Below are 24,283 nucleotides of genomic sequence, written 5' to 3'. Positions count from 1 at the left end.
CGACTCTTGAGTGTACATTACTGAAGAGTAGTCCATTACAACCAGTATTGCTTCTAGGAAGGAACACTGCAAGGGGGTCAAGGTCCCTGCACATCAGTACTAATAGGGGGAGTCTAACCTGAATCTAGTAGCAGTTTACATGTCAGTTAGTGCTGCATACAGTGGCAGAACTTGTGGATGGTGAGCCCAGATGCTGAAATATAATTATTGCCCCCCTCTTCCACCCCAACCCAAATTCACAATATGCAACATGGCAGTGGGTGACAGAGAGAGGCAGAGGGTGGCAGGGGGAGGCAATGTGACAGGGATAAAAAGTGGGTTACAGGAAGAGGGGGATGGCCAGTAGTCCTCAGGGGCCCCTGTGTACTGCACCTGAGGCACCAATGGTAGTTCTGCCTCTGATGCTGCACTGAAGGTCGACATGGGGTTAGGTTGACAGGGTCATTGGGTTGACACAAGCCTTAGACACGGGGTCGACAACCAAAAGGTCAACTTGGGGTTTTTCACTTTTTTTTTTTTTTTGAACCGACATGTGCCGACAGGCGGTATTGTATCCCCTACCATCCACTAGAGCGTTGTGGGAGAATAAAATAGTGTGCCGATCATAGCAAGTGCAGCGAGCCATGCGAGGGGATCCGGTGCTACGTTCAGTGTCCATGTTGACTGTGTCAAAATTTGGGATAAAAAAAAGTGAAAAACCTCATGTCGACATACGGCAAACTATAGATGTTGTGATCATTATCTGAATATTCTGTGTTAGGAAGAGATTAACTATACCAGTGATGGCTAACCTTGACACTCGACCTGTTGTTGAACTGCACATCCCAGCATGCCCTGCATCAGTTTTAGCAGGGTAAAACTGTAGCAGGGCATGCTGGGATGTGTAGTTGAACAAGTGTCAAGGTTTGCCATCACTGAATTATACTGTACTTTGTAGTGAGAGAATAACTGTACTGTACTTTGTAGTGAGATAATAACTATACTGTACTTTGTAGTGAGAGAATAACTGTAATGTACTTTGTAGTGAGAGAATAACTGTAATGTACTTTGTAGTGAGAGAATAACTATACTGTACTTTGTAGTGAGATAATAACTATGCTGTACTTTGTAGTGAGAGAATAACTATACTGTACTTTGTAGTGAGAGAATAACTGTACTGTACTTTGTAGTGAGAGAATAACTGTACTGTACTTTGTAGTGAGAAAATACCTATACTGTACTTTGTAGTGAGATAATAACTGTACTGTACTTTGTAGTGAGAGAATAACTATACTGTACTTTGTAGTGAGAGAATAACTGTACTGTACTTTGTAGTGAGAGAATAACTACTGTACTTTGTAGTGAGAGAATAACTGTACTGTACTTTGTAGTGAGAGAATAACTATACTGTACTTTGTAGTGAGATAATAACTGTACTGTACTTTGTAGTGAGAGAATAACTGTACTGTACTTTGTAGTGAGATAATAACTGTACTGTACTTTGTAGTGAGAGAATAACTATACTGTACTTTGTAGTGAGAGAATAACTATACTGTACTTTGTAGTGAGAGAATAACTGTACTGTACTTTGTAGTGAGAGAATAACTATACTGTACTTTGTAGTGAGATAATAACTATACTGTACTTTGTAGTGAGAGAATAACTGTACTGTACTTTGTAGTGAGAGAATAACTGTACTGTACTTTGGCGTTTTTCTTACGGATCTCAGAATGCTGCTACAATGACATAAATATTGAGCATGTTCTGTTTAATCATATGACAGATTCGCAGGACGCCATGTATAACAGCCTTCAGAATGGGTGTACACAGGATGTTGCAGGTGTGGACCATTCTCCTATGTATTCCTACCACACACCTACTCAAGAATGTGCAATATCATCACAAGTCTGTGACATCCCACCTGTCATTAATGGGCATGGCCTTGCCCCTACACAAGAAGCTCACGTTAATTTGCTTCATCAAAGTGAGTAAACTTCTTCCAAATATTCAGCTAATCTTTTCCTTCTCCAGTTTTTTTAATTTTTCTTCATTTTAAGAGTGCACCATACGGAATACATACGGAGGACCAGCGGTCAGGGTTCCAGCGGTCACAATACTGACGCCAGCAACCCAATGGAGGGAATCCCAATGGGTTAGGTAAGTATACCTATACTAACCCCTTCTTATTGGTGCCTAAACCTAATCCCCGACTACCCGCTAGCAAGCCCCGCATGCTTACCAATTAGGATCCCGGCTGTTGGTATTCCGGCATTGGGTTTCTAATCCATTTGGAGTCTCCACACCGGCGGTGAGGGCAGTCGGGATGCTGGAGTCGTGTATTGAATGTCGGCTTCCTGACTGCTGGGATGCTAACCGTATCCCCACCAATGGGGCAGATGCAATGTAGCAAAACAGATCATCAGCAACTTGCTTTGCGTGTGTTAGGTGCCGTAATTACGGCGCTTCTAGTGTCCAGCCGGCTCCCAGGGTACATATCCCGGCGGCTGCTAGGCAGCCGTGATTACACATGTCAGGCAGGCTGCGTGTCTCCCTCCGCCGGCACCCCCTCTCCCACAGCGGTTGCCTAGGCGATGCGGACACCAGGCAGCCGCAGGGATTGTTCATTAGCACACCTGAAGCAGCATCCAGCTGCTTGCTCTATGTAATCAGGGGCGGACACTCTGCAGCAGGTGGCTGGGAAGTCTTTATAGGTGTTTCATTTGGGCTGCCCCGGCGCCGGGTATAGAGTTCTGTGGAGACTCTGCTCTGACTTTGCTGTTGTATCTGGTCCCTGTCAGTAACTCCTTGTTGCCTGAACTCCGGAGGGTATTCCTGAACCTGGCTGTCATCCTCCTCTTCTGCTTAACAAGTATTATCTAGCTTTTCTTTAGCAGTTTGGTGTTGGAGAGTATCAGCTATTACAGTTGTCACCTGTAGTCAGCTCCACTGGGGTATCTGTGGAGGCAGTGGCGTCAGGCCACACATGCTGTGCTTGTATATACTTTGGTTATTTTGTGTCAGTCTGTGTGTATTCTTTATGTACTCACTCCTGCGTCAGGATTGATTCATATATCTTAGCTGCTGCTAAGACAGTCTGTGTATATACTTTATGTGCTCACGTCTGTTAGTGGGTATACCTTTATACCTAAATTGTTCCTGTCACAGTCTGTGTATATACCATATGTGCTCACACCTGTTTTAGAATACACTTTAGTCTTGCTCTTGTCTTGTCCGTTCCTGTTAGGCAACAAGGTATTATTAGCTTACGCTTAACAGGATTCATCCATTGTCCCTTGAGTCCTTGGCTTGTGCTTGCATGCTTTATGTGCCATTTCGTGTCAGTTTTTAATTAGTTATTTGGGGTTAGGCAAGGTTGCTGTAGGAAGTGTAGGTCCATGTCCTACCGGTAGCTGCTTGGATCCCTTGGGGTCAAGTTCACACTGCCACCTGTCGACATAAGACCTGGCGGCATACTAGTACCGGTAGACACATAAAGACTTATGGGAAAAGGGCTGTTATATTCACAAAGGCTTGCTGGTGTGCTCTGTGGACTTGGGTCTGGGGGTTCTGGGTGGCTACCCAGAAGACGTCCAGAGGTCCATTTACTGGGATTCCACACAGGCTATCAGTACAGAAACTCCACTCTCCTGTCTTTGTACCCCTTTGCTGGATGTGCTCCAAGAAGCCTCTTTCAGGATCCGTGACTCCCTCCTGGTGAGCATAACAGCATGCTGCACAGGCTAGACTAGGGGCCCGATTCAGACCTGCTCACTAGGCTGCATATATTTGTAGCCTAGCAAGCAAGTTAACGCCGCCCCGGGGAACGCACCCCCACCACCTGAATTCCCTTGCTAAGCTGCGAGCGGATGTTTACACCTACACATCCTATGTGGGCTGTAAAAAGTAAGCCAGAACTTCCTTTTTAGTTGAACAGTGATGGACGAATTGAAGGTGAGCGCTGATGTCATGTGATGTCATCAGCCCGCCTCGATTAGGCAGGGGCATTCCTGCATTTGCTGGGGTCTGCCCAGCGCTATGTTTGTGGGCACGCCCATGAAACGTCGGGTGTCAATCAGACATCAAACGCCCTGGCGAATGTAAATTTAGACAAAGGCGCATGCTGCGACGGACTGCACATGCGCATCAGCAGTCCCCCATCATCTGGGATGGGGCCAAATTCGGACCTGTGCAAGAAGGTCTGAATCGGCCACTAAGTCTGATAATAAACTAAGGAGGAATTTGCCTCCCATGACAAAACACACAATGTTTTCAATCAATGTTATAAAAACAACTATACTGGGCCCATTGGGGCCCTCAGTCTAATCTGATCGCTCCCATGCGCGTTCGCACAGGGAAACATTGTTTTGTTTATGCGCATGTGCAGACTTAGGTATGACAAATTCCTTATTCCCCGGGCCCGTTCGCACAGAGTAGTGTGGGTGGGGGTCGTAGGGCGGCGGGGATGGGTAGCGCCCAGCGTTTCACGGGTGTTCCCAGGAAAACAGTGGGTGTTCCCATGGTAACACCGGATGTCAGCTGCCCTTCTCTTCCCATACATAGACGCCACATATCTAAGTCAGCAGAGACTGACTTAGATTTGCAAGCACTTGAGAAATCATTTGATGTTCATTGACCATTGAATGATTTCTGCCCCGTGCACAAGCTGTGAATGATTTGCGTTGCATGCGGCGGGAACACCTTCGTGCAGGCGGTGTTTGGTTGTCTCGCTAAACTGCGAAATCCACAGCTTGGCGAGTCAACCAGAATAAGGGCCTGTATGTGAAAGCCTGGTAGATGTAGAAACTTGGAAAATAAATCTATATCAGTTTTTTTAAAACTGATTATAACACATTCTCCCCAGAAGCCAAATTTGATCTTGAATGAGCAGACTGCATTCATCCTATATCAGTATCAATAATATCAGGTCTGCTCTCCACTTTTATATAGGTTTCACACTCGCACATAAAGGCACTTTTTACAAGGGGTCAGCTGCGGAGTGGACATTTGTCCCCCTCAGAAGTGCTACAGTGAACAGGGCAAAGAAGTACCTGGACCTCACTCATAATGGCTCTGTATGTAAAGCATTACACTCATGTTACCCACACACGGGGGTTTATTCTAGTTCATTCTTTCTGACAAAATCCTTCTTAGATGGACAAAACCATGTGCACTGCAGGGGGGCAGATGTAACATGTGCAGAGAGAATTAGATTTGGGTGAGTTATTTTGTTTCTGTGCAGGGAAAATACTGACTGCATGATTTTACACTTCAATATAGATCTCACTTTGAAGAAAAACCCCACCCAAATCTAATTCTCTCTGCACAAGTTACATCTTCCCCACCCGCAGTGCACATGGTTTTGTCCATCTAAGAAGGATTTTGTCAGAAAGAATGAACTAGAATAACCCCCACGGTGAGATGTGTGCTAGGTGTGATTTGAGCCTATATAATGCGTGATGTGCATTTTGACTACACTACTATAGTATGTAGTACAATACAGGTACACCACCGATTTTGCCGGATTAAAGGAGGATCTGTTAATATGTCAAATTTTTTACTAATTTTGAACCTTCAGTACATTTCTAAAGCAATAAATAGTCAAATATATGCTACAATATAATATAACTTAATAAGTAAACACAGTAGTGTATGCAAACTGTTTATTGTCACTGTACGCAGTGACACTTGTTTATGCTGTGTGTTCCACCCATGTGCGATACTTGCTGTGACCGTGGACACCATAACAGCCCCACCGATACGCCCATGTGCAGAAAATGTTCCAGATTATAAGAGGCCCTTAACCTCTTTTAATCTGGACAAAGCTAAATTTTCCAGGTTAAACGAGGTTTCCGAACCAACGGTTGCCGGGAAGTTGGTGGTGTACCTGTAGCATGCAATGTAATACTAATATACCTGCATGCACATACTATTTTGCTGTGCGATATTGACTACGTGGGATAATCGCAATGGGCACCATTGGATCCAAGATGATATGGATCTCCTAGTACCTGCTAATGCCATCATTACTAGTTTCCAGTGCAGTGTACGATGAAAAATAGAACAGCTGTCACTGCATCCTCTAAAATTCTCCCCTCCACTAAAAAAAATAACAAATAAGGAAAATAAATCGGGAACATGGAATAATTGTTCTGCTTCTATACGAAGCACCACAACTTTTATTATGGGTGACTGTCCAGGTTTTACAAACCTTACGTAATTACCATTAAGCTTGCACTCTCCAATCTTTATAATTATTCCAATCATTTGACTTTGCCCTATGCTTCATGTAAGTACAGTAGTTCTGAGGGAAAGCTGTGAGAGGCATGGCCCATGGGAGATATGTCGTACGGTGTTCTGCAATGAGATTAATCACCTCCTTGTGTTTTATATTTGACTCCAGCGCCCATTTTATGGAGTAAATGAATTTGAGGTGTGAGTGAGTCTGCCTGGGTCTTACTTGCACGTCTCCTTTCAGATGTAAAATTCACATTATCAAAAAGTATTTAAAAAATAATGTAAAATGAATGTACATCCTCTCGGCTAGTACTCCTAGAATGCCCTTACCGAGGTGTCCTCTGGTCCTAGTTTTGGGTGTAATGAGTGGGCAGCCGCAGGTCCACGTCAAGCCCTTGTATTTTGTGTGCCATGTTTCTGGTTTAATATTGCCCTCTTTCACCATATTTTAGGATGAGAATTTGTTCTTTAGCAACGATTTTGTAAATGCAGGGAATGTTTTTAAGTTACACAGGAAAATGTGCCTATATCTTTTTTTTTGTATTATTTAAACATTTTTTATTGGCTGTTATATATGAATACATTGCTAATTGTATTACTATGTTTTCCCACAGGGACAATGCCCCGCTTAACATCTTGGGAAGTTACTGTTTTCTACAGAGGAACGGAAGTCCTCAAACAAAATGTGACCCAACAATTTGTCATAACCCAGGACCTTAGTGATCAGCAGTTGCCATCCACAGACATTGTCAGATTGCCTACTACTGATATGCTTGTAGATCAGCAACAGATTAAGTACACCAATACCATTCTAAGCGCTGTTGGAGACGGTCTTTTCCTTGAGGTCAGTCCTGAAGACCACAAGCTCTATGCCAAGAGGAGAGGCAATTCGAGGGTCTTCTGGGGCTTGTCAGAAAGCCTGGAGACCAAAGAAACTTCTTCACAAGCAAAGTTGTTGTCCAGAGATGTTCAGACAGAGATATTTGACTTTAACCAGTTTTGGGAAGGTAGGATCAAAATAAGTTTGGTTATTTTGTTTCAATGCTGTGTTAATTAAGGGAAGAGCCTATTCATAAATGTGAAAATGTTATTGTTATTGTAAACTGACTTCTGATGATGGGGTATCACCGAAAGCTATATCTTAAAATATGCCTGATATTGTTTATACCAGACATCAAGAGACAGATAATGGAAGCATTTTGTATATTAACCAGATATTTGGAGGCTACTTGCCAATATACATCCAACATGCAATATATAAATAAAGAATCCAAGGATAACCTTAGATTCTTCCCTGGCCAGGCTTACATCGGTGCACATCCAATGCAGAAAAAGCAAGTGTCTGCGATTTCCGGTATTGAAAGTGTTCCCTGAATCCGGTACAATAATCACCAGCTCCTTCAATGGTCGCCTGCTCGGCTCTGAACACTGCCATTGCCTTAGCATTTCACTGCCAGCTCCCGCTCTGTGTCTCAGCACCCTCTTTCAGCCAACATCTCTCCTATCTCTTGGCCTACTCACTAGTTTACCCCCAACGTATTCTCAGATTCCATGCAAATAGGACTGGTTGGCCCTCTTTACCCGGTGTGTGCTGGGCCCTGGTATCCATCTGTTTTAGCCCTGCAGAGAGATAGCCGCTGGGCTGGTGTCTGTAGGGTTCTGGGTCCTAATGCTCCCTGGTCTCTCTGTTCCCACTGCTGGGTTGTCCTAACCTGTATTGATAAAGGCTTTTTTGGATGGATATTGGTGCCCTCCTCATTTTATCAACCTACACCTGGACTTTATATCTGGAACCCATCCAGGGTTTTCTAGAGCTGAACCCCAGCTTTTGGAAGTGCTTAATCTCATGAACCCCTTAATTTCAGCTTCGTGTATGTTAGTATGGCTGCAGTCTCTGCTCTTCTGTCATTTAATTTGACAATAAATGTGTGCACTTACCAATGAGGATATGTTACCTTTGTGATCTTTTGCATTTTAGATTTGAAAGGCTACAAGAACCACAACAGATTCTCTCCAGACTACACAATATATATGTCATTTGGTCAGATTTTATTCGAGCCTGTGATAAAGAAATTTGTAATGGTGAAGGTGAGTCTGCTTTTTATACTTCACTTTGCATAGAGTAGTAGAGTTAAATGGATCTGTATGGTAATGCAGCAGGAGGTGTCTATTATAGTAGATCCCCTTCACTAGTGATCTGACTATGCCCTAGGGCGCAGGCGTCTTATCACTCACACACCATTGGGCAGCTTGCAGTACCCATGAGGATGTGCAAGCCATCTGTCACAGAGGCCAGGAAAACCTCATGCAACAACAGAGAACCTTTGTCTGTTCCCTCCCCTTAAATGGCGGCAGCATACCACCGTTTTAACAAACCAAGCCCAATGCCGCATGTCCCTGAGATGGCATCAGACTGTCCACCTCTGCCAGTCTGATGCCATCCCTGCACCTTGTGTCGCAGAACCCTGCACACTTGGAGAATGGGTCCATTGCAAAGACTGAACAACAAGGTTGGTTTGCAAAAGCAAACTCCTTCTTTAATGAACAAAACCATGATCCACGGCAGGTGGGGCAGATGTAACATGTGCAGAAACAGTTACATTTATGTGAGCTCTATTATTTTTACAATGCAATTTAGATTTTGAACACACCCCACCCAAATGTAACTCTCTCTCTGCACATGTTACATCTGCCCCACCTGCAGTGCACGTGGTTTTACCTATTTGAGAAAGATTTTGCGAGTCAACCTGAATTAGGCCACTTGCACATCCAACCGGACCTGAAGGAGGTCCAATGACTTCCAGACTTTACAACTCGCCAGACTGAAGGAAATAACTGCCTGTGACAGTAATGGCTCCACAAAACTTTCTCTCCTCTCTGAATTTGACATACTCATCAGTCTGAGGATGCCGATGAAATCTTTGGACTGACTGGCGTACCGGCATCTTTATGGCCCAGTGTTAGGTATTGAGCCATACAATTTGGACTATGCATTGTGTGTGATTTGAACTACATGAGAACTACACCCAGTTTTTGACTACACTACAATAGTCAATTACAGGGTAAGCAAATGTTAGTGTCAGACAGTTTGGTATGACGACGTTCATTAAGTAATAGGAGCATTGGGGGTTAATGTTTTGAAGAGCTTCACTGAGTAATCACCACAGGCTACAGTATATAACGCCCTCTGGGTTTCATTATTATTTTGTGGCGTCTGTGTATGATATAGTGACCAATGTGTCCTGAAAGAGTTTACCAGTAGCTTAGAAGTTCTTGTAGGGTTTCAGTGCATTGTTTTCTCCCTATTTATATTATTCACGGGTCTTAATGAAACACAAGTCCCTGACTCCTAATTCAGTCCCTGTGTTAAAAATCAGTCCTTTTGGTTACCGATTCTCAAATGAATGGGGCCCACAGACACAACAAGTTGCCGAGCCATGCTAGATCGGTCAGAACGCTCAGCAAATAGCAATGTGTCAGCGATGTGTGCTGAGCAATCTGTCAGGGCCAGTGTTCTCCGGTGTTTCCCCTGTTACATAGGAGCCGGGCACAGAAGCATTTTTAGGTTGGGGGCAAGATATAATGACATTTTGGTACACCTAAATTGCTGAATGTTGCCCCTTAAGGCACAGCTGTACTTACCCACAACACCATCTACTGTCCCTGATAACACAGAGAGATCCCATCTATATAAATATTGATATATATCTTTACATACATACATACATACATACATAGCGCATGAAACAGTGGCGGTTTCCGGAGGATCCCTCTCCAGGTAAATGATGCAATATGTAGCCCTTAAGCTACAATGGCTAGTGTTATTGCCCTTGGAAACAAGAAAGTGTGAATTTGATATCTGCTGTGAAACCCCTGTAATATTTTCATGATATACTTACATTTAAACGGTATTCTCCCAAATATGTCAGTGGGTTATTTTCAACAAAATGTCTATTTGTGCCTAAAGGGGTCACGACCTAACATTATACCACACACCATGATGCCCATTTTACATTTTAGCAAAGTTTGTATTACCCATTACACATAAAGCCACATGCCGTAATGCCATTTACACATAAGGCCACACATGATGCCCATTACATACTATACAACAAATCGTAATGCCCATTACACATCTAACACATAGGAACCGTAATGCCCATTACACATCTAATACATAGGAACTTCATGCTCGATGCCAGGGGCTTCATGCTCGATGCCAAGGGGGACTGAAATAGCTTGTTGCTAAGGGGGACTGAAATAGCTTGTTGCCAAGGGGGACTGAAATAGCTTGTTGCCAAGGGGGACTGAAATAGCTTGTTGCCAAGGGGGACTGAAATAGCTTATTGCCAAGGGGGACTGAAATAGCTCATTGCCAAGGGGGACTGAAATAGCTCATTGCCAAGGGGGACTGAAATAGCTCATTGCCAAGGGGGACTGAAATAGCTCATTGCCAAGGGGGACTTAAATAGCTCATTGCCAAGGGGGACTGAAATAGCTCATTGCCAAGGGGGACTGAAATAGATCATTGCCAAGGGGGACTAAAATTGCTTGTTGCCAAGGGGTACTAATGTTGCTCGTTGCTGAGGGGGACCCACTCCCCGCCTTCTCCCTGCTCTGCCCGGCTGAGCTGCCCCTGTCCGCAGCTATTTTCAATAAAGTCTCCCTCTGGACCCGTTGGATTACCTGCTGGATGCTTATGTTTTTGCAATCAAAACCTATCACTGATTACATAGGGTAAATTTACAAAGTTGTTTGCCCATGTTTGCAAGCCTAGCCTAGGAGTATGCCGCCATTTTTAAAAAACAGGAATTTACCAAAGTCCAAACACTGGAGTGCTGGCTGGAATAGAACATGGGTAGAAACAGATATACAATAAAATAATGAATTGTGCAAACTCAAAACAAAGGGTGAAATGTAATAGGATGAGAGAATCAAAAAGTGAGAGATTTGGTAAGAAATTTCCAGTTTTTTCAAAGCGGCAATCATTTACACTGCCAAATCAAACTGATATTGTAGTGTAAATGATTGCCTTATTCTAGTTCACTCTTTCTGACAAAATCCTTCTTAGATGGACAAAACCATGTGCACTGCAGGTGGGGCAGATGTTAGTTGTGCAAAGAGAGTTAGATTTGGGTGGGGTTTTACTTCGAAGTGAGATCTATATTGCAGTGTAAAAATAAAGCAGCCAGTATTTACCCTGCACAGAAACAAAATAACTCACCCAAATCTAATTCTCTCTGCACAAGTTACATCTGCCCCCCTGCAGTGCACATGGTTTTGTCCATCCAAGAAGGATTTTGTCAGAAAGAGTGAACTGGAATAAGGCCCTTAATCCTATAAAATTTCTCCCAAAATACACTTTTAAATAAGACGTCCCCTATAGTAGCGTGTTTAGAGATGCATGTACATATCTGTGAGATCTGTGCAGTACCTCTCTGCGTAAATGTCATTAAGTGGTTAAAAATCGAGCTGGTCAGAAAGAAAAATGTATAGGGTTCCGCTGTATTTTATGAATCAGCACCAGGTTCTTGGACCATACCTGGTTGTAAAAATATGGGGGGGGGGGGGGGGGGGAACATGGTGTCCCCTGTATTTTTAAAACCAGCACTGGATTCCACTAGTAGTGGGGTAATGCCACATTATGTCAGGGGACACTCTTACATTGATCACTGTGGTCATAGCATTGACCCTCCCCTAAATATTCATCCCAGGCCAGGGTTTTCTGCGGGAGTGTAGAATTCTCAATTAATGTGCCCCCCCCTTCCAGAAATAGTCAGAGCTGAAGCCTGGGGTATTTCTGGCTCCCCAGGGCTGTCCGTGCCATTTTGATAGTTTTCAGTGAGCTTAAGTTGGTGAATAAACTTTTCTTTTACGGGAAGGACTACAGGTCTCAGCAAGCCTCCCTCACATGCTGGTAATTGGAGAACCACAAGTACCAGCATGCGGGGGGCAATAAGGTCACATACTGCATATAGCGGCCACTGCCCAGGCTGTCAGGAAGCCGGGTTTCTGGGCAACGTGCAGCAGGCAGAGGTGTCTGGACTGGAGGGGTGCAGAAGGCAGAAGTATCTAGATGAAGGGGTGCAGTAGTCAAAGGTGTCCAAACTACAGGCAGAGGTGTCTGGACTGGGGGAGGTGTAGTCACCGGTGTCTGGACTGGGGAGGTTGCAGCATGTTAAACATCAATGATTTATAATCATCAATACTTTATGTCTGATGTGGAATAGTTTTTCCATCGATGGGGAGAACCCCTCCATCGATGGGATAGGATAACAGAATCATTTTGTTTTTGTTTTCCTGAATGCGTCGGGACTTGGCACATAGCTCCGCGACTGACACCCGTGAAATCCCACTCCTGGATTCTGATTGGCCCACAGGCCAGTCACTCAGAGAAAATGAATGACCATCGATGGTCATCCATTACATATAATGCTGCCATAGATGACCATTTGTACTATTGCCATCGATGGCAACCACAACGGTGGCCATCCCTACTGTACAGTATTATGTAATTGCCTTAAACTGAACAGCATGAGGAGGAGACAGATATTGGGGAGGGGGCTTAAAGAGAAAAGGGAGCGATGTGAGCTGGAGAAATAGAGACATTAGGGGGATGCAGAGCAGAGAGAGAGAAAAATCAAACGACTCAGCGAATTATAGGTTTACAATACTAGTATTAACATATCTAATGATTATCATGTCTGCATTCTGTGGGAAAACAATGAAATTGTTTACACATTTGTCTAGTAAGGGCTATTTATATGCTGTGTATTACATTCTGATTTGGTTGTATAACATCATTTAATTATTGGGACTATGTAAAAACCGGACCCGGACTGCACTCCGGACTGCCGGACAGGACATCAAAATCTGCAGTCCGGAGCTTGTATGGTCCGGGGGGTGTCCCTCCCGGGGGGTGTCTTGTCCAGGGGGTCCCTGTGATAGCTATCACCAGGGACATGGGGAGGGACCTCCCCGGGTGGTCCGGACCGTCCGGTTTTGCTACATGCCCGGACCATACAGGGAGGCATTCTTCTACCCCTCCTCCTCTCCCTGGTGACCGGTGTCACAGGCAGCCCTCCGGACAGGACACCCCCGGATAGGACACCCCCCGGACCGGAGGCTACAAGCCCCAAAATGCAGAGTTTGTTGTCCGGTCCGGCGGTCCGGGGGGTTTGTCCTGGTCCGGTTTTCACCCATACCCTTAATTATTGTTATTACTATTAAAAGCATAGGTATAGTGCCCCTTTTTGTTTGGTAAATATTTTCCAATTCTATCATGTTCAATAATTAATTAAAGATCGATCGACCATAGGTACATATAGAGGAAACCTTGTTATTAATAAGAATAGAGTCACAATTCACAACTTTATACCCGACTGTCTGGATTTCTGTCTTTGTTTATGCCATTTTAACTACTTCATGATCATGTACAATAAAATCAGATTCTACCCAGAAGTACAAAACCGTACAAGCAATTTCCATTTTATGACATTTGTTGTATAAACAGTATAAGAATCATATTTTTTAATCTTATGACAGCCAAAGAAGTCCACATTAATACTGACTCTTGAATATTTGATCAGGCTTGAACTAAGATTTGCAGAATGTCATTTGCCATGTACTACCATGACTGCTATTTTATAAAATTCTTATTCATCTGATATTAGGTAAATAATGATTACTTACCAGCTTCATGTGCTCTGTCAGGTGTTCACGGAGAGAACAAGAATATTTGTTCATTTTGTAAATGTCCAGGCGATAGCACAGGAGAGTATTATGGAGAGTACGTTCCAATGTCTGGTGGTGTCAGAGAGGTGATCTTTTCTGTTCAGTTCAACAACATTGATGTGCTGTAACCTACAGGCCCTCTTATATATATGGCTGCTACTAAGTTTCACTTTCCTATTCCTCAGAACAGTTAGGATTTGCCTTTCCCCAAATGTCCCAACTGTTTTGCTTCTCGAACTTTCGAGTCGCTCGCTGCAAATGATTAAACAGCTATTTGTCATATGTGGCATATTTTATCACCTTTTTGTTTTTTATTATGTATGCTCCTTTCCAGTATATTTATATTATGTGTTGGTAGTTTAGGTTATAATGCAGTATGTGCTATAAATAGGTTATTTCCAGAAAGGCTATACACTGTATTTCTCAGCTGCCTTAAACTAGAAATATAATATACAGTATTTATTTATAGAAAAGGGGGGGTTGTGACCAGTGGCGTAACTATAAATTTTGCTCCCCCCTGCCAAAAAGTTTGTGGCGCCCCCCTCCCCCCCCCCCCCCCCATGGCATTTTGGTAAGACCAAAAAATGAAATATATATATATATATATATATATATATATACACATATTCGGAAGAAGCTGTGGCATTCTGAAGTTTGGTATATGGCAAAAAGTATATTTAATGCACAAACTACAAATGTCTCAAAAGGACCAACGTTTCGGGGCCACACACATAAATTTGTCACCTTGAGGGGCAAGTGTGGCCCCAAAACATTGGTCCTTTGAGACATTTTTTTTTTTTTTCCATTAAACATAATTTTTGCAGTATATCAGACTTCAGAGTGCCACTGCTTCTTCCGAACATAGTACCTCACCATTGCGGGGGGCACCAAAGCGGCTGAACACTGTGTGGAGTGCCAGGCCATCACACAGTCTATATGTGTGTGTGTGTGTGTGTGTGTGTAATATATATATATATATATATATATATATATATATACACACACACACACATATATTTATAGATTTAAAAAAAAATTCTGATAATCTGAAAATTCTGATAATCACTACTTCCCCATCTAGATGTCCCTATACATCAGTACACTGCCCGTGCTGCCAGCCTAAGTACAGGCGAGTCGGCTTCGGCGCGGGCGTGGGCATCAGTAAAAAAAAAAAAGAAATCCCTACTTGGGTGACGGGTGGGCGGTCGCATGGGAGGAAGGTCGGCAGCTGTCACCAGTGATCGGTGATCAGTGTGTCCAGCACCGCAGTGGGCGGGCGGGCGTCGGTGATCCGTGTGTCCAGCACCGGAGCGGCGGACAGCAGTAGAGCACATAATATAGCACAACACGCTTCGGGTTCACGTTTATAGTAGGGGGGTGGCGTGGGGGTGCATTTAACATTGTAAGCACCCATTAGGGTGTTTCACACTGTTGTTTCACACTGTTGTTGGTGAAACACATCTAAGCGCACCTCTACATCTTTCTCTTTATCTCTTTTCGTTGGACCTCTATTAACAACGAGGCCCTAGAGTAATGCTGCTTTTCTAAAAGACCAGGACAAGGTCACAACCAGGGGCGTAGATACTGTAAGGCAGCCCCCGCTACCGCTTGGGGGAGCAGGGGCTGCGTGGGCGCCGGTACCCGCCCGGGCCCGGCACACACACTGACTGAGTCTGCAATCCTGCAGTCAGCCACACTGTGTAGAGCCTGGCTGCTGCTGCCCATGCTGCCAGCCTAAGTACAGGCGAGTCGACTTCGGTGCGGGCGTGGGCATCAGTAAAAAAAAAAGAAATCCCTACTTGGGTGACGGGTGGGCGGTCGCATGGGAGGAAGGTCGGCAGCTGTCACCAGTGATCGGTGATCAGTGTGTCCAGCACCGGAGCGGCGGACAGCAGTAGAGCAGCGGCAATTGCAACTTTAAAAAAAAGTGTCAAATGACTCTCCGGCTCTTGATTGGCTGAGATAGAGCACTCTCAGCCAATCAGCGGCCGCGGAAGGAGGCCGCTGATTGGCTGAGAGTGCTCTATCTAAGCCAATCAATAGCCGTGCAGTCATTTGACACTTTATTTTAAAGTTGTAATTGCCGCTGCTCTACTGCTGTCCGCCGCTCCGGTGCTGGACACACTGATCACCGATCACTGGTGACAGCTGCCGACCTTCCTCCCATGCGACCGCCCACCCGTCACCCAAGTAGGGATTTCTTTTTTTTTTTACTGATGCCCACGCCCGCGCCGAAGTCGACTCGCCTGTACTTAGGCTGGCAGCACGGGCAGCAGCAGCCAGGCTCTACACAGTGTGGCTGACTGCAGGATTGCAGACTCAGTCAGTGTGTGTGCCGGGCCCGGGCGGGTGCCGGCGCCCACGCAGCCCCTGCTCCCCCAAGCGGTAGCGGGGGCTGCCTTACAGTATCTACGCCCCTGGTTGTGACCTTGTCCTGGTCTTTTAGAAAAGCAGCATTACTCTAGGGCCTCGTTGTTAATAGAGGTCCAACGAAAAGAGATAAAGAGAAAGATGTAGAGGTGCGCTTAGATGTGTTTCACCAACAACAGTGTGAAACAACAGTGTGAAACACCCTAATGGGTGCTTACAATGTTAAATGCACCCCCACGCCACCCCCCCACTATAAACGTGAACCCGAAGCGTGTTGTGCTATATTTTTTTCAACTGTATTAAGATACAAGATGGGGTGCAGCTTTTGGGGGGGGGGGGGGCGGGAGTTGTCACATCATGTGCACCACTTATTGCACTTCAGAGTCACAGTCCTCATCTAATTAAGATGTTGCAAGGTTATGGTAGTAGAGTATATGAAAGAAACCACTAGGATCTCTTGTGTATATATATAGTAAACACACAAAAAAGTACCCACCTTTTCCTCCCCTTTTACTAATACTACGGCCAGTATTCAATGCTCCCGATTCACTAGTTTTTTTCTGGCGAATCGGGCTGTTTTCACTCCTAGCTGTGAATCTTTTTCACTGAAAATCTGATTCACCCTATTCAATGTTCAGTGAACAGCGAATGCCGGCCAGTTCTCCGTTTCATGCTCGCTGTAATTTGCTGGTGTATTTCGATGTGGTTTTCACTGTGATTCGCCGAGAGTGTATTCAGTGCTAGGATGGAGAACTGCTTTCAGCATGATTTTCGCCATGATTCACCGTTTTGCATTCGGCAAACTGGAATGTGATCTTTTAAAATAAAGGTTTGTTTTTTTTGGTGTAAAAAAATCTGTAATTTTATTTTGTGAAGGGGCATGCTATTTTTTAATTTTTTAATTTTTTTTTACACATTACACCAGCAGGGGGCGGGGAGACGCTCATTAAATATTCACACTGGTCTCGCTCATTACATATGCACGAGCGTCACCAGTGCAGCGGCTCCCTTCCTGTGTCCCTTGCCACCTCTCCCAGGGGCAGCTTCTGCTGCCTGTGTCCCCGGGAGCACTCCCCCCCCCCCACACACACACACACATTCCGGCGCAGTCAGGGAGGCTTCCATCTCCCTGCCTGTCGCCGTCCGTTGGATCCCTGTGGCATTCCCCACAGGGGTTAAAATTCACCACCAGGGTCAGCGAGCCCCTGTGGCTTTGAATAGAGTAAGAGGGAGGGCTGGCTGCAAATGATCCAGCCCTCCAGAACCCTGCGAATAGGCAGCAAATCCTAAACAGTATTCACTTCACATCGCGATCAGCAGCAATGAGTACTGGCAAAATAATTTCAATGTAAATAAACTCTAGTAAAGTGATGGGAATATCCTTTAGTGGCCCAGACAGAGCCCACACTTGAATACAAAACTGGCCAAAGATAGTTGTGCCAAGCTTGTGGCATAATATTCAAAAAGACTTGAGTCTGTTATTGTTGCCAAAGGTGCATCAAACAAAATATTGAGCAAAGGCTGTGAATACTAATGTACATGTGATTTCTTAGTATTTTTATTTTTAAGAAATTTGCAAAAATATCACCCAAAAATGTTTCACATTGTATTATGGGGTACTGTGTGTAGAATTTTGAGGGAAATAATTAATTGATTCCATTTCGGAATAAGGCTGTAACATAACTATACAGTATATTGGATATTTGGCTGCAGCAGGACACACAGGGTGAAATTTTATAGGATAAGAGATCAAGGGGGGGTATGCAATCTGGGATCACGGCTGTCGATCCCTGCCGACAGCCGTGATCCTGGCCCGTTTGCCGTCAGATTGACCGCATAACAACAGACAGGATTCAATGTCCCGCTTGCCGATGGGCACAACGGGGCGTGGCCGCAAAAACGGCCATGGATTGTCGATCTGCGGTCTGGATCACGACAATCCACGGCGTTATCGGCAGAAAGGGCCTGACAGCTTCTGAAATCGGGCCCGTACTGCCGTGATCCCGCATCAATACTGTCGTTAATAACAGCATTCAATAGGGAGCTGCCGCTATTTCCCACGTCAGAAATAGCGGCGGCACATTGCATACCCCACCTAGGCAAGTGAGAGATTAGGTAAGAAATCTCCAGGTTTTTTGTTTTTTTTAAAGCGGCAATCATTTACACTTCCAAATCAAACTGGTTTTGCAGTGTAAATGATTGCTGCTTTAAAAAAAACTGGAGATTTCTTACCATATCTCTCACTTTCTGAATCTCTCAACCTATTAAATATCACCCACAGTGCTTTCTGAGCCTCGCTCAGGTGCTCAGTCTGGGTGCAGTATAACACATTTTGCAGTCCACCATAATCATTGGCTGCTTTATCAAGTAATGTCCTGTTCTATGGACATTAAGGGGGAAATTTACTAAAGGAAATTTGTAAAAAAATAGGTGTATTTGTATCCAGAAATACACTTATTTTTGACATTTACTATCCCGAAAATACAGCAATTCGTATTGATAGCACATCAATACGAATACGAATTGCCGTAGTTTCGGTATAGTAAATGTCAAAAATAAGTGTATTTCTGGATACAAATACACCTATTTTTTTACAATTTTTTTTTTAGTAAATTTCCCCCTAATTGTCTCAACATAAAGGTGTGAAAAATTATCTAACTCAAGTATAAAATCATATGTAGACTGGCTATCATCAGATCCATAGAAAAAAAAAACAGTTTTTTTTAGTGTTGATTCATGTGTTCATATAAATTTTTTGCATAATTTTTCTTTTTCTTAATTATGTATAAGTATATTTGTTTTTATTATACCTATGCTTTTTATTAGATTAATATAAATTTTGATATAATAAATTCTCTTTAATGAAATTCATTGTCTAAATTTTAGAATTCTTTTTATTAAAACTCCATTTGATCTGCACAAACAGTGCTCCAAAGTGTGTATATATATTCTTGAAACCCAGCCACTCTCAATTTTATCACTTTTGAAGCTTAGTGCATCTGGCCCAATGTTGTACTTTGTTGTTAATAAATACTTTTTTTCTTTATTTTTGTCTTTTTAGCTTGTTCCTAATTTTTGCACGTTTTGGCACCAGGCTGCACAGCGGGACGGAGCTTCCTCATTACACACAGAGCTGGTCAGCCTTCAGATCTCGAACGGGAGCTCCTTCAACAGCTTTGACCTTGATGGGCCATGTCTCATGGATCTTGACTTGAACTACTTTTATTAAGTCATAAAGCATTAGATTTATCTGGTCAGGCTCGGAATATCCCTGTGGTAGATAACTTATAATAGATCTAAAAAATATGCACATATTCTCCAACTACTAAAAATGAAGTATATAATAGATATTGTTGGCTTCTTAGGAATGATCAGATTTAGATCATGACGGCTTTCACATCCTTAATTCCATTTTAGAAAACATGATTTGGATTTTCACTTTGTGAAATTCCTATATTTTATTACTTCAGGAGATATAGTTTGTGTCAAATACAGATGGAGCCTCTCTCAGCCATGCCGGTAGCTCGCCATGGCGAGGTTTCTGGCGGAGCTGGCAGCATGGCGGATGGGGAGCAGGGACAGGGTACTTCCCTGCCCATATTTGCTTCAGAGAGATGGGCATGGAGCGGGCAGTGAGCAGGGGAGACGGGCAGGGAGCAGGAGACGGCAGCAGGACTTCTGGGAGAATGGGGCGCACAAGCCCCATTCTGGCGGACGGGTGGGGACGGCGCATGGCGATAGCTGTGTGGCTCCATCTGTATATGGCAGTGAGTATTGGTAATCTCATTCCATGTAGTTCTGAAACATTACAACATTACATATATACAGTGGCATCACTACAGGGGTGCGGGCTGCTCCTGTGTGTCACCTGCTGAGGCGTGACCCCAAAATGCTGGAGCTGGGTGCTGCACTGTAATGTTAGATACAGAACCCGGCTCCTACACTGCAGAACACACACTCCCCATAGTCATCCAGCATCTTTGGGACCCACAAAATGAACAAAACCAGGGTTTGGGATGCAAAGCCACACCCCTAATTTGATGCTATGTCCCATTTTGCAGCGCATGGCATCTTTAGAATGTTATGGGTTTTGTGGCCCATTCTATTTTTGGTCTGGTTCCTGTGAAAATTAATCATCATCTATATATATATGTCTAGTGTCCGTGTGACTCTGAAACACTGCCATCTGTTGGCAGGAAGTGAAACGACATCTACTAGCTTGCAAAGCTTTTGTTTCGAGCGGGTTACCATACCCTCCAACATGACCCATTCCATTAGGTACAAAATGCTCTGTTCCTGGACTTCCCTGCCAGTGGCAGTTACAGAGGTGGGGCTCTAGCACAGTCCAAAATTCAAAAAGGGGGAGTCACATCAACTGCCAGTGAGTCCGGGACAGTGATGTTTGGGGTGGCTCCCCTTTTTGACTGTGCTGGGAAAGTCCAGGAACAGAGCATTTTGTACCTAATGGAATGGGTCATGTTGGAGGGTATTGGTTACTAAGTGTTGAATAATTGTACCGCTTGCCCAGAAGCTCCTAAAAACTGAATATCCTGGGAAATTGTAATTTATTTAATATTTTTTTCCATTATTCACAAATCAGCAGCTACTATATATTCAGTCATCTGAGTTATGTACAAGCCTCCTCTCTTGTACAATGCTTAATAATCTCAAACTATATAAAGTCTGCACTTAAATCATACATGTACATTATAGCAAAGTAGTGTTTTACATTTGTAAATATAGACAACTTGCTGAATTTGCACATGTTCAGTGTCTGGTTTTTTACTGGACAGTGGAAAAATAAACCATACTGTACTTGTGTTCTAGGTGGGAATAAAAGCAGGATATATACATATATATATATATATATATATATATATATATATATATATAATGTTATAAAATACAATGGGCTACAGCTGCAGTTGAACTGCAAGTCCCAGCTTACCCTTACTGCCTAGATTGCCTATGAGTCATCTACAGCTGGAGATGTGGAGTCCTACATTTGAAAAGATACATTTGTTCATTTTATATTTGTTATTTATTTTAAATCGATTTTTTTGGGATACCAATATTGTGTAGCCTCTAAATATTTGTCTACCGGGAGCTGATTGGCTGAAGCACCATTTATCATGCACAGCGAGTTTACAAATAAATTTGAGAAATGGGCCCATGAGAGAGAACTCTCAGGGCTTCTGTCTTCATTGTGTAAAATTAATGTGATTACTTTTCCCCACATATTTCGCTGTATAGGAAAACTGACTACTTCTGAGAAATCTGTCTCAATCTAAAGGTGCCCATACAAGGAGCGATGTTCTCTGTACTTTTTGTACTAAATCGCATCGCATCTAGGGGGGTATTGTAGTTCACACGCAAAGGGAAATTCACTCTCTAATGGACGAAACCATGTGCACTGCAGGTGGGGCAGATGTAACATGTGTAGAGAGCGTTAGATTTGGGTGTTGTTTTATTTCTGTGCAGGGTAAATACTGACTGCTTTATTTTTACACCGCAATATAGATATCAGTTTGAAGTACACCCCCCACCCAAGTCTAACTTTCTCGGCACATGTTACATCAGCCCCACCTGCAATGCATATGGTGTTGACCATTAGAGAGTACAGTTTGTCTTTGTGAGTGAACCAGAATAACCCCCCAAGTACAAACAGCATGCGATGCGATCTAGTACAAAAAGTACAGGCTGCACATACTTTTTGTCCTGTGCAATGTGATGTGCACAGGAGCGGACATCGCATCACACCCTAACATCGCTTTATGTATGGGCACCTTAATACAGACATTGAATTTAATTATAAGGTACTTGTGTATTTTCTGGGCGCCCAAGATTTCCATCGTACAACATAGTTTTGGTTGCATCGCATGCGATCTGATTGCATGCGATCGCATGCGATGCGACCAAATTTGACCCGATTTTAAATTTTACAGGCACCCTGATGGGTGATTACTATGTTAAATGCACCCCCATTGTTAACGCCACCTCCACTATCGACTCCCACCCGAAGCGTGGCGAGCACAGCGAGCCTGCAAGGGTTGGCGGTACGTGTCCTCCAACCTTTTTATACCCCCACTATCCACGTCGGCATGGAGTTGATTTTAGATAGTGTGGCGAGCGCAGCGAGCCACCGAGCCCGAAGCGTGGCGAGGGGACGCAGATTACTTCACATGTAATCTGCGTCTGCTCGCCACGATTCGGGCTCCATGGCTCGCTGCGCTCGCCACACTATCTAGAATCAACTCCACGCCGACGTGGATAGTGGGGGTATGAAAAGGTCGGAGGACGTGTACCGCTGCATTCGCCACGCTTCGGGTGGGCGTTGATAGTGGGGGTGGCGTTACCAATGGGGGTGCATTTAACATAGTAATCACCCATCAGGGTGCCTGTACAATTTTATATCGCATCGCATGCCATTTGTAATGGCATGCGATGCAGTATTTTATCGCACAGTGCGGGTCTGTGCACCCGTAAATCGGGTCCCATCGCATACCGTAATTAGTGTTATGCGATGCAATGCGATGGGCGCCCAGATAATACACAAGTACCAATTATAATTTGTAATGCAAGTGAAATTTGCCTTACCAATATATTATTATTATTTTTTTTTTAAATAATAATAATCATAATAACTTGATAATAAAACCATTCTAAGGCTGTTCAAATAATCTACTTGCATCTGTGCTTATAAGTATGCATAGTGCATCTTGGCTATAATCGTCACAATCACTTGCGTGACGTCACATGCTTAGAAAATGATTCCCTTCTGTGATGTCACTGAGTGGGCGGGCTGAAACAAAGTGTAAGGGTAAAATAATGCCTTTATAAAAGCTTCCCTTTTTTAAAAATATTTTTTTTCATAGCACTTTACTTATAAACATAGAAACAGAATTTGACGGCAAATAAGAATCATTCGGCACATCTCTCCTGCCTCTTAGAGTAATTTAAAGCAATTTATATATCTTATACCTTTTACCAATATATCTTGTCCAATTACCAATGTTTTCATAGATACAGTGTTACTTTCATTGACAAATTATTACATGGTATGGTTCAGGTGAATTTGTCATAGAGATCAAAATATAGCTTATGTCTTTCCTATATCCAATGGATGTTCTATAGATAAAGCACTTTAATTAGTGAAATTGCTAAAAATAAAATCTTTTTTTTTTTAATTGTTTCTCCCAAATATGTTCCTCCTTAGAGAATCAATAAAATAGATGATTTACCTCTTGATCCTGAACAACAAATGAATTATGTTACATATTTATGTTTCTGTAATTAACATGTAATTAGCAGGTCTCCTGACATGTTAATTACATTGAACAGATATTTGTATAGTTTGTTTTATGTAGTTAATCAAATAACACTGAATAAAATGATTATAGAAAACAGTACTTTTTCATTTTGAAATTCTGTTCCCTAAGCTTTCAAAGCGAATATTCCAGAGCTGATATTGGCCAGTGTATCACAAGCCACTGTATACTGAAAATATAGGGCCTGCTTCTGGTTAACTTGCTCAGCAGAGTAAATTACAGTAGCTGCCTATCAAGCCATCTAACGCTGCCCACCGGGCGAGCGAATGCCCGTCTCTGTACGAATCTCCCCACCACATTGTGAATGGATTTTTAGGTAAACATCCATTGGCAGGAGAGCGTATGGGGGCAACATCATTTGATGGGGGCCGAGCATCAAATAATTTTTTTCCCCTGATCGCAAATATAAGTCAGTCTTGACTGACCTATATTTACAGCATCCGGCTACGAGAATGGGACCGCTGTGATTGCATGGGGACACCCAGCCTTTTCCTGGCACCCACCACTTTTGTGGAAACTCTGGGCATGAGGAAACTCTGGGCATGCCCATGTGAATTCCTGGGCAACTGTGCAAGTCGCTGAAAGGCGTCCACACAGCGGCCCTGCACATGTGCATATGCAGATATGCCATGCGCAGA

At 43.5% G+C, this 24,283-nt stretch overlaps 1 protein-coding gene across 1 annotated transcript in view; it reads left to right on the top strand.

Annotated features, from left to right (window-relative positions):
• Window positions 1–22,383, top strand: part of IRF7 (interferon regulatory factor 7) — a 37,492-nt gene extending 15,109 nt beyond the window's left edge. The window contains exons 9-12 of the mRNA XM_083165307.1: window positions 1,763–1,963; window positions 6,828–7,220; window positions 8,192–8,301; window positions 19,379–22,383. Coding sequence (XP_083021433.1) covers window positions 1,763–1,963; window positions 6,828–7,220; window positions 8,192–8,301; window positions 19,379–19,546 — 872 coding nt within the window. The 3' untranslated portion in view covers window positions 19,547–22,383. The remainder of the gene's footprint in view (window positions 1–1,762; window positions 1,964–6,827; window positions 7,221–8,191; window positions 8,302–19,378) is intronic.
• The last annotated feature ends 1,900 nt before the right edge of the window (window positions 22,384–24,283 follow it).

Source organism: Crinia signifera, chromosome 11, assembly GCF_055691185.1.
Source record: "Crinia signifera chromosome 11, ASM5569118v1, whole genome shotgun sequence".
In the NCBI taxonomy this organism is placed as follows: Eukaryota; Metazoa; Chordata; class Amphibia; order Anura; family Myobatrachidae; genus Crinia; species Crinia signifera.
The sequence above is the reverse complement of the archived record's forward strand: the minus strand, read 5'-3'. Positions and strand labels throughout refer to the sequence as shown.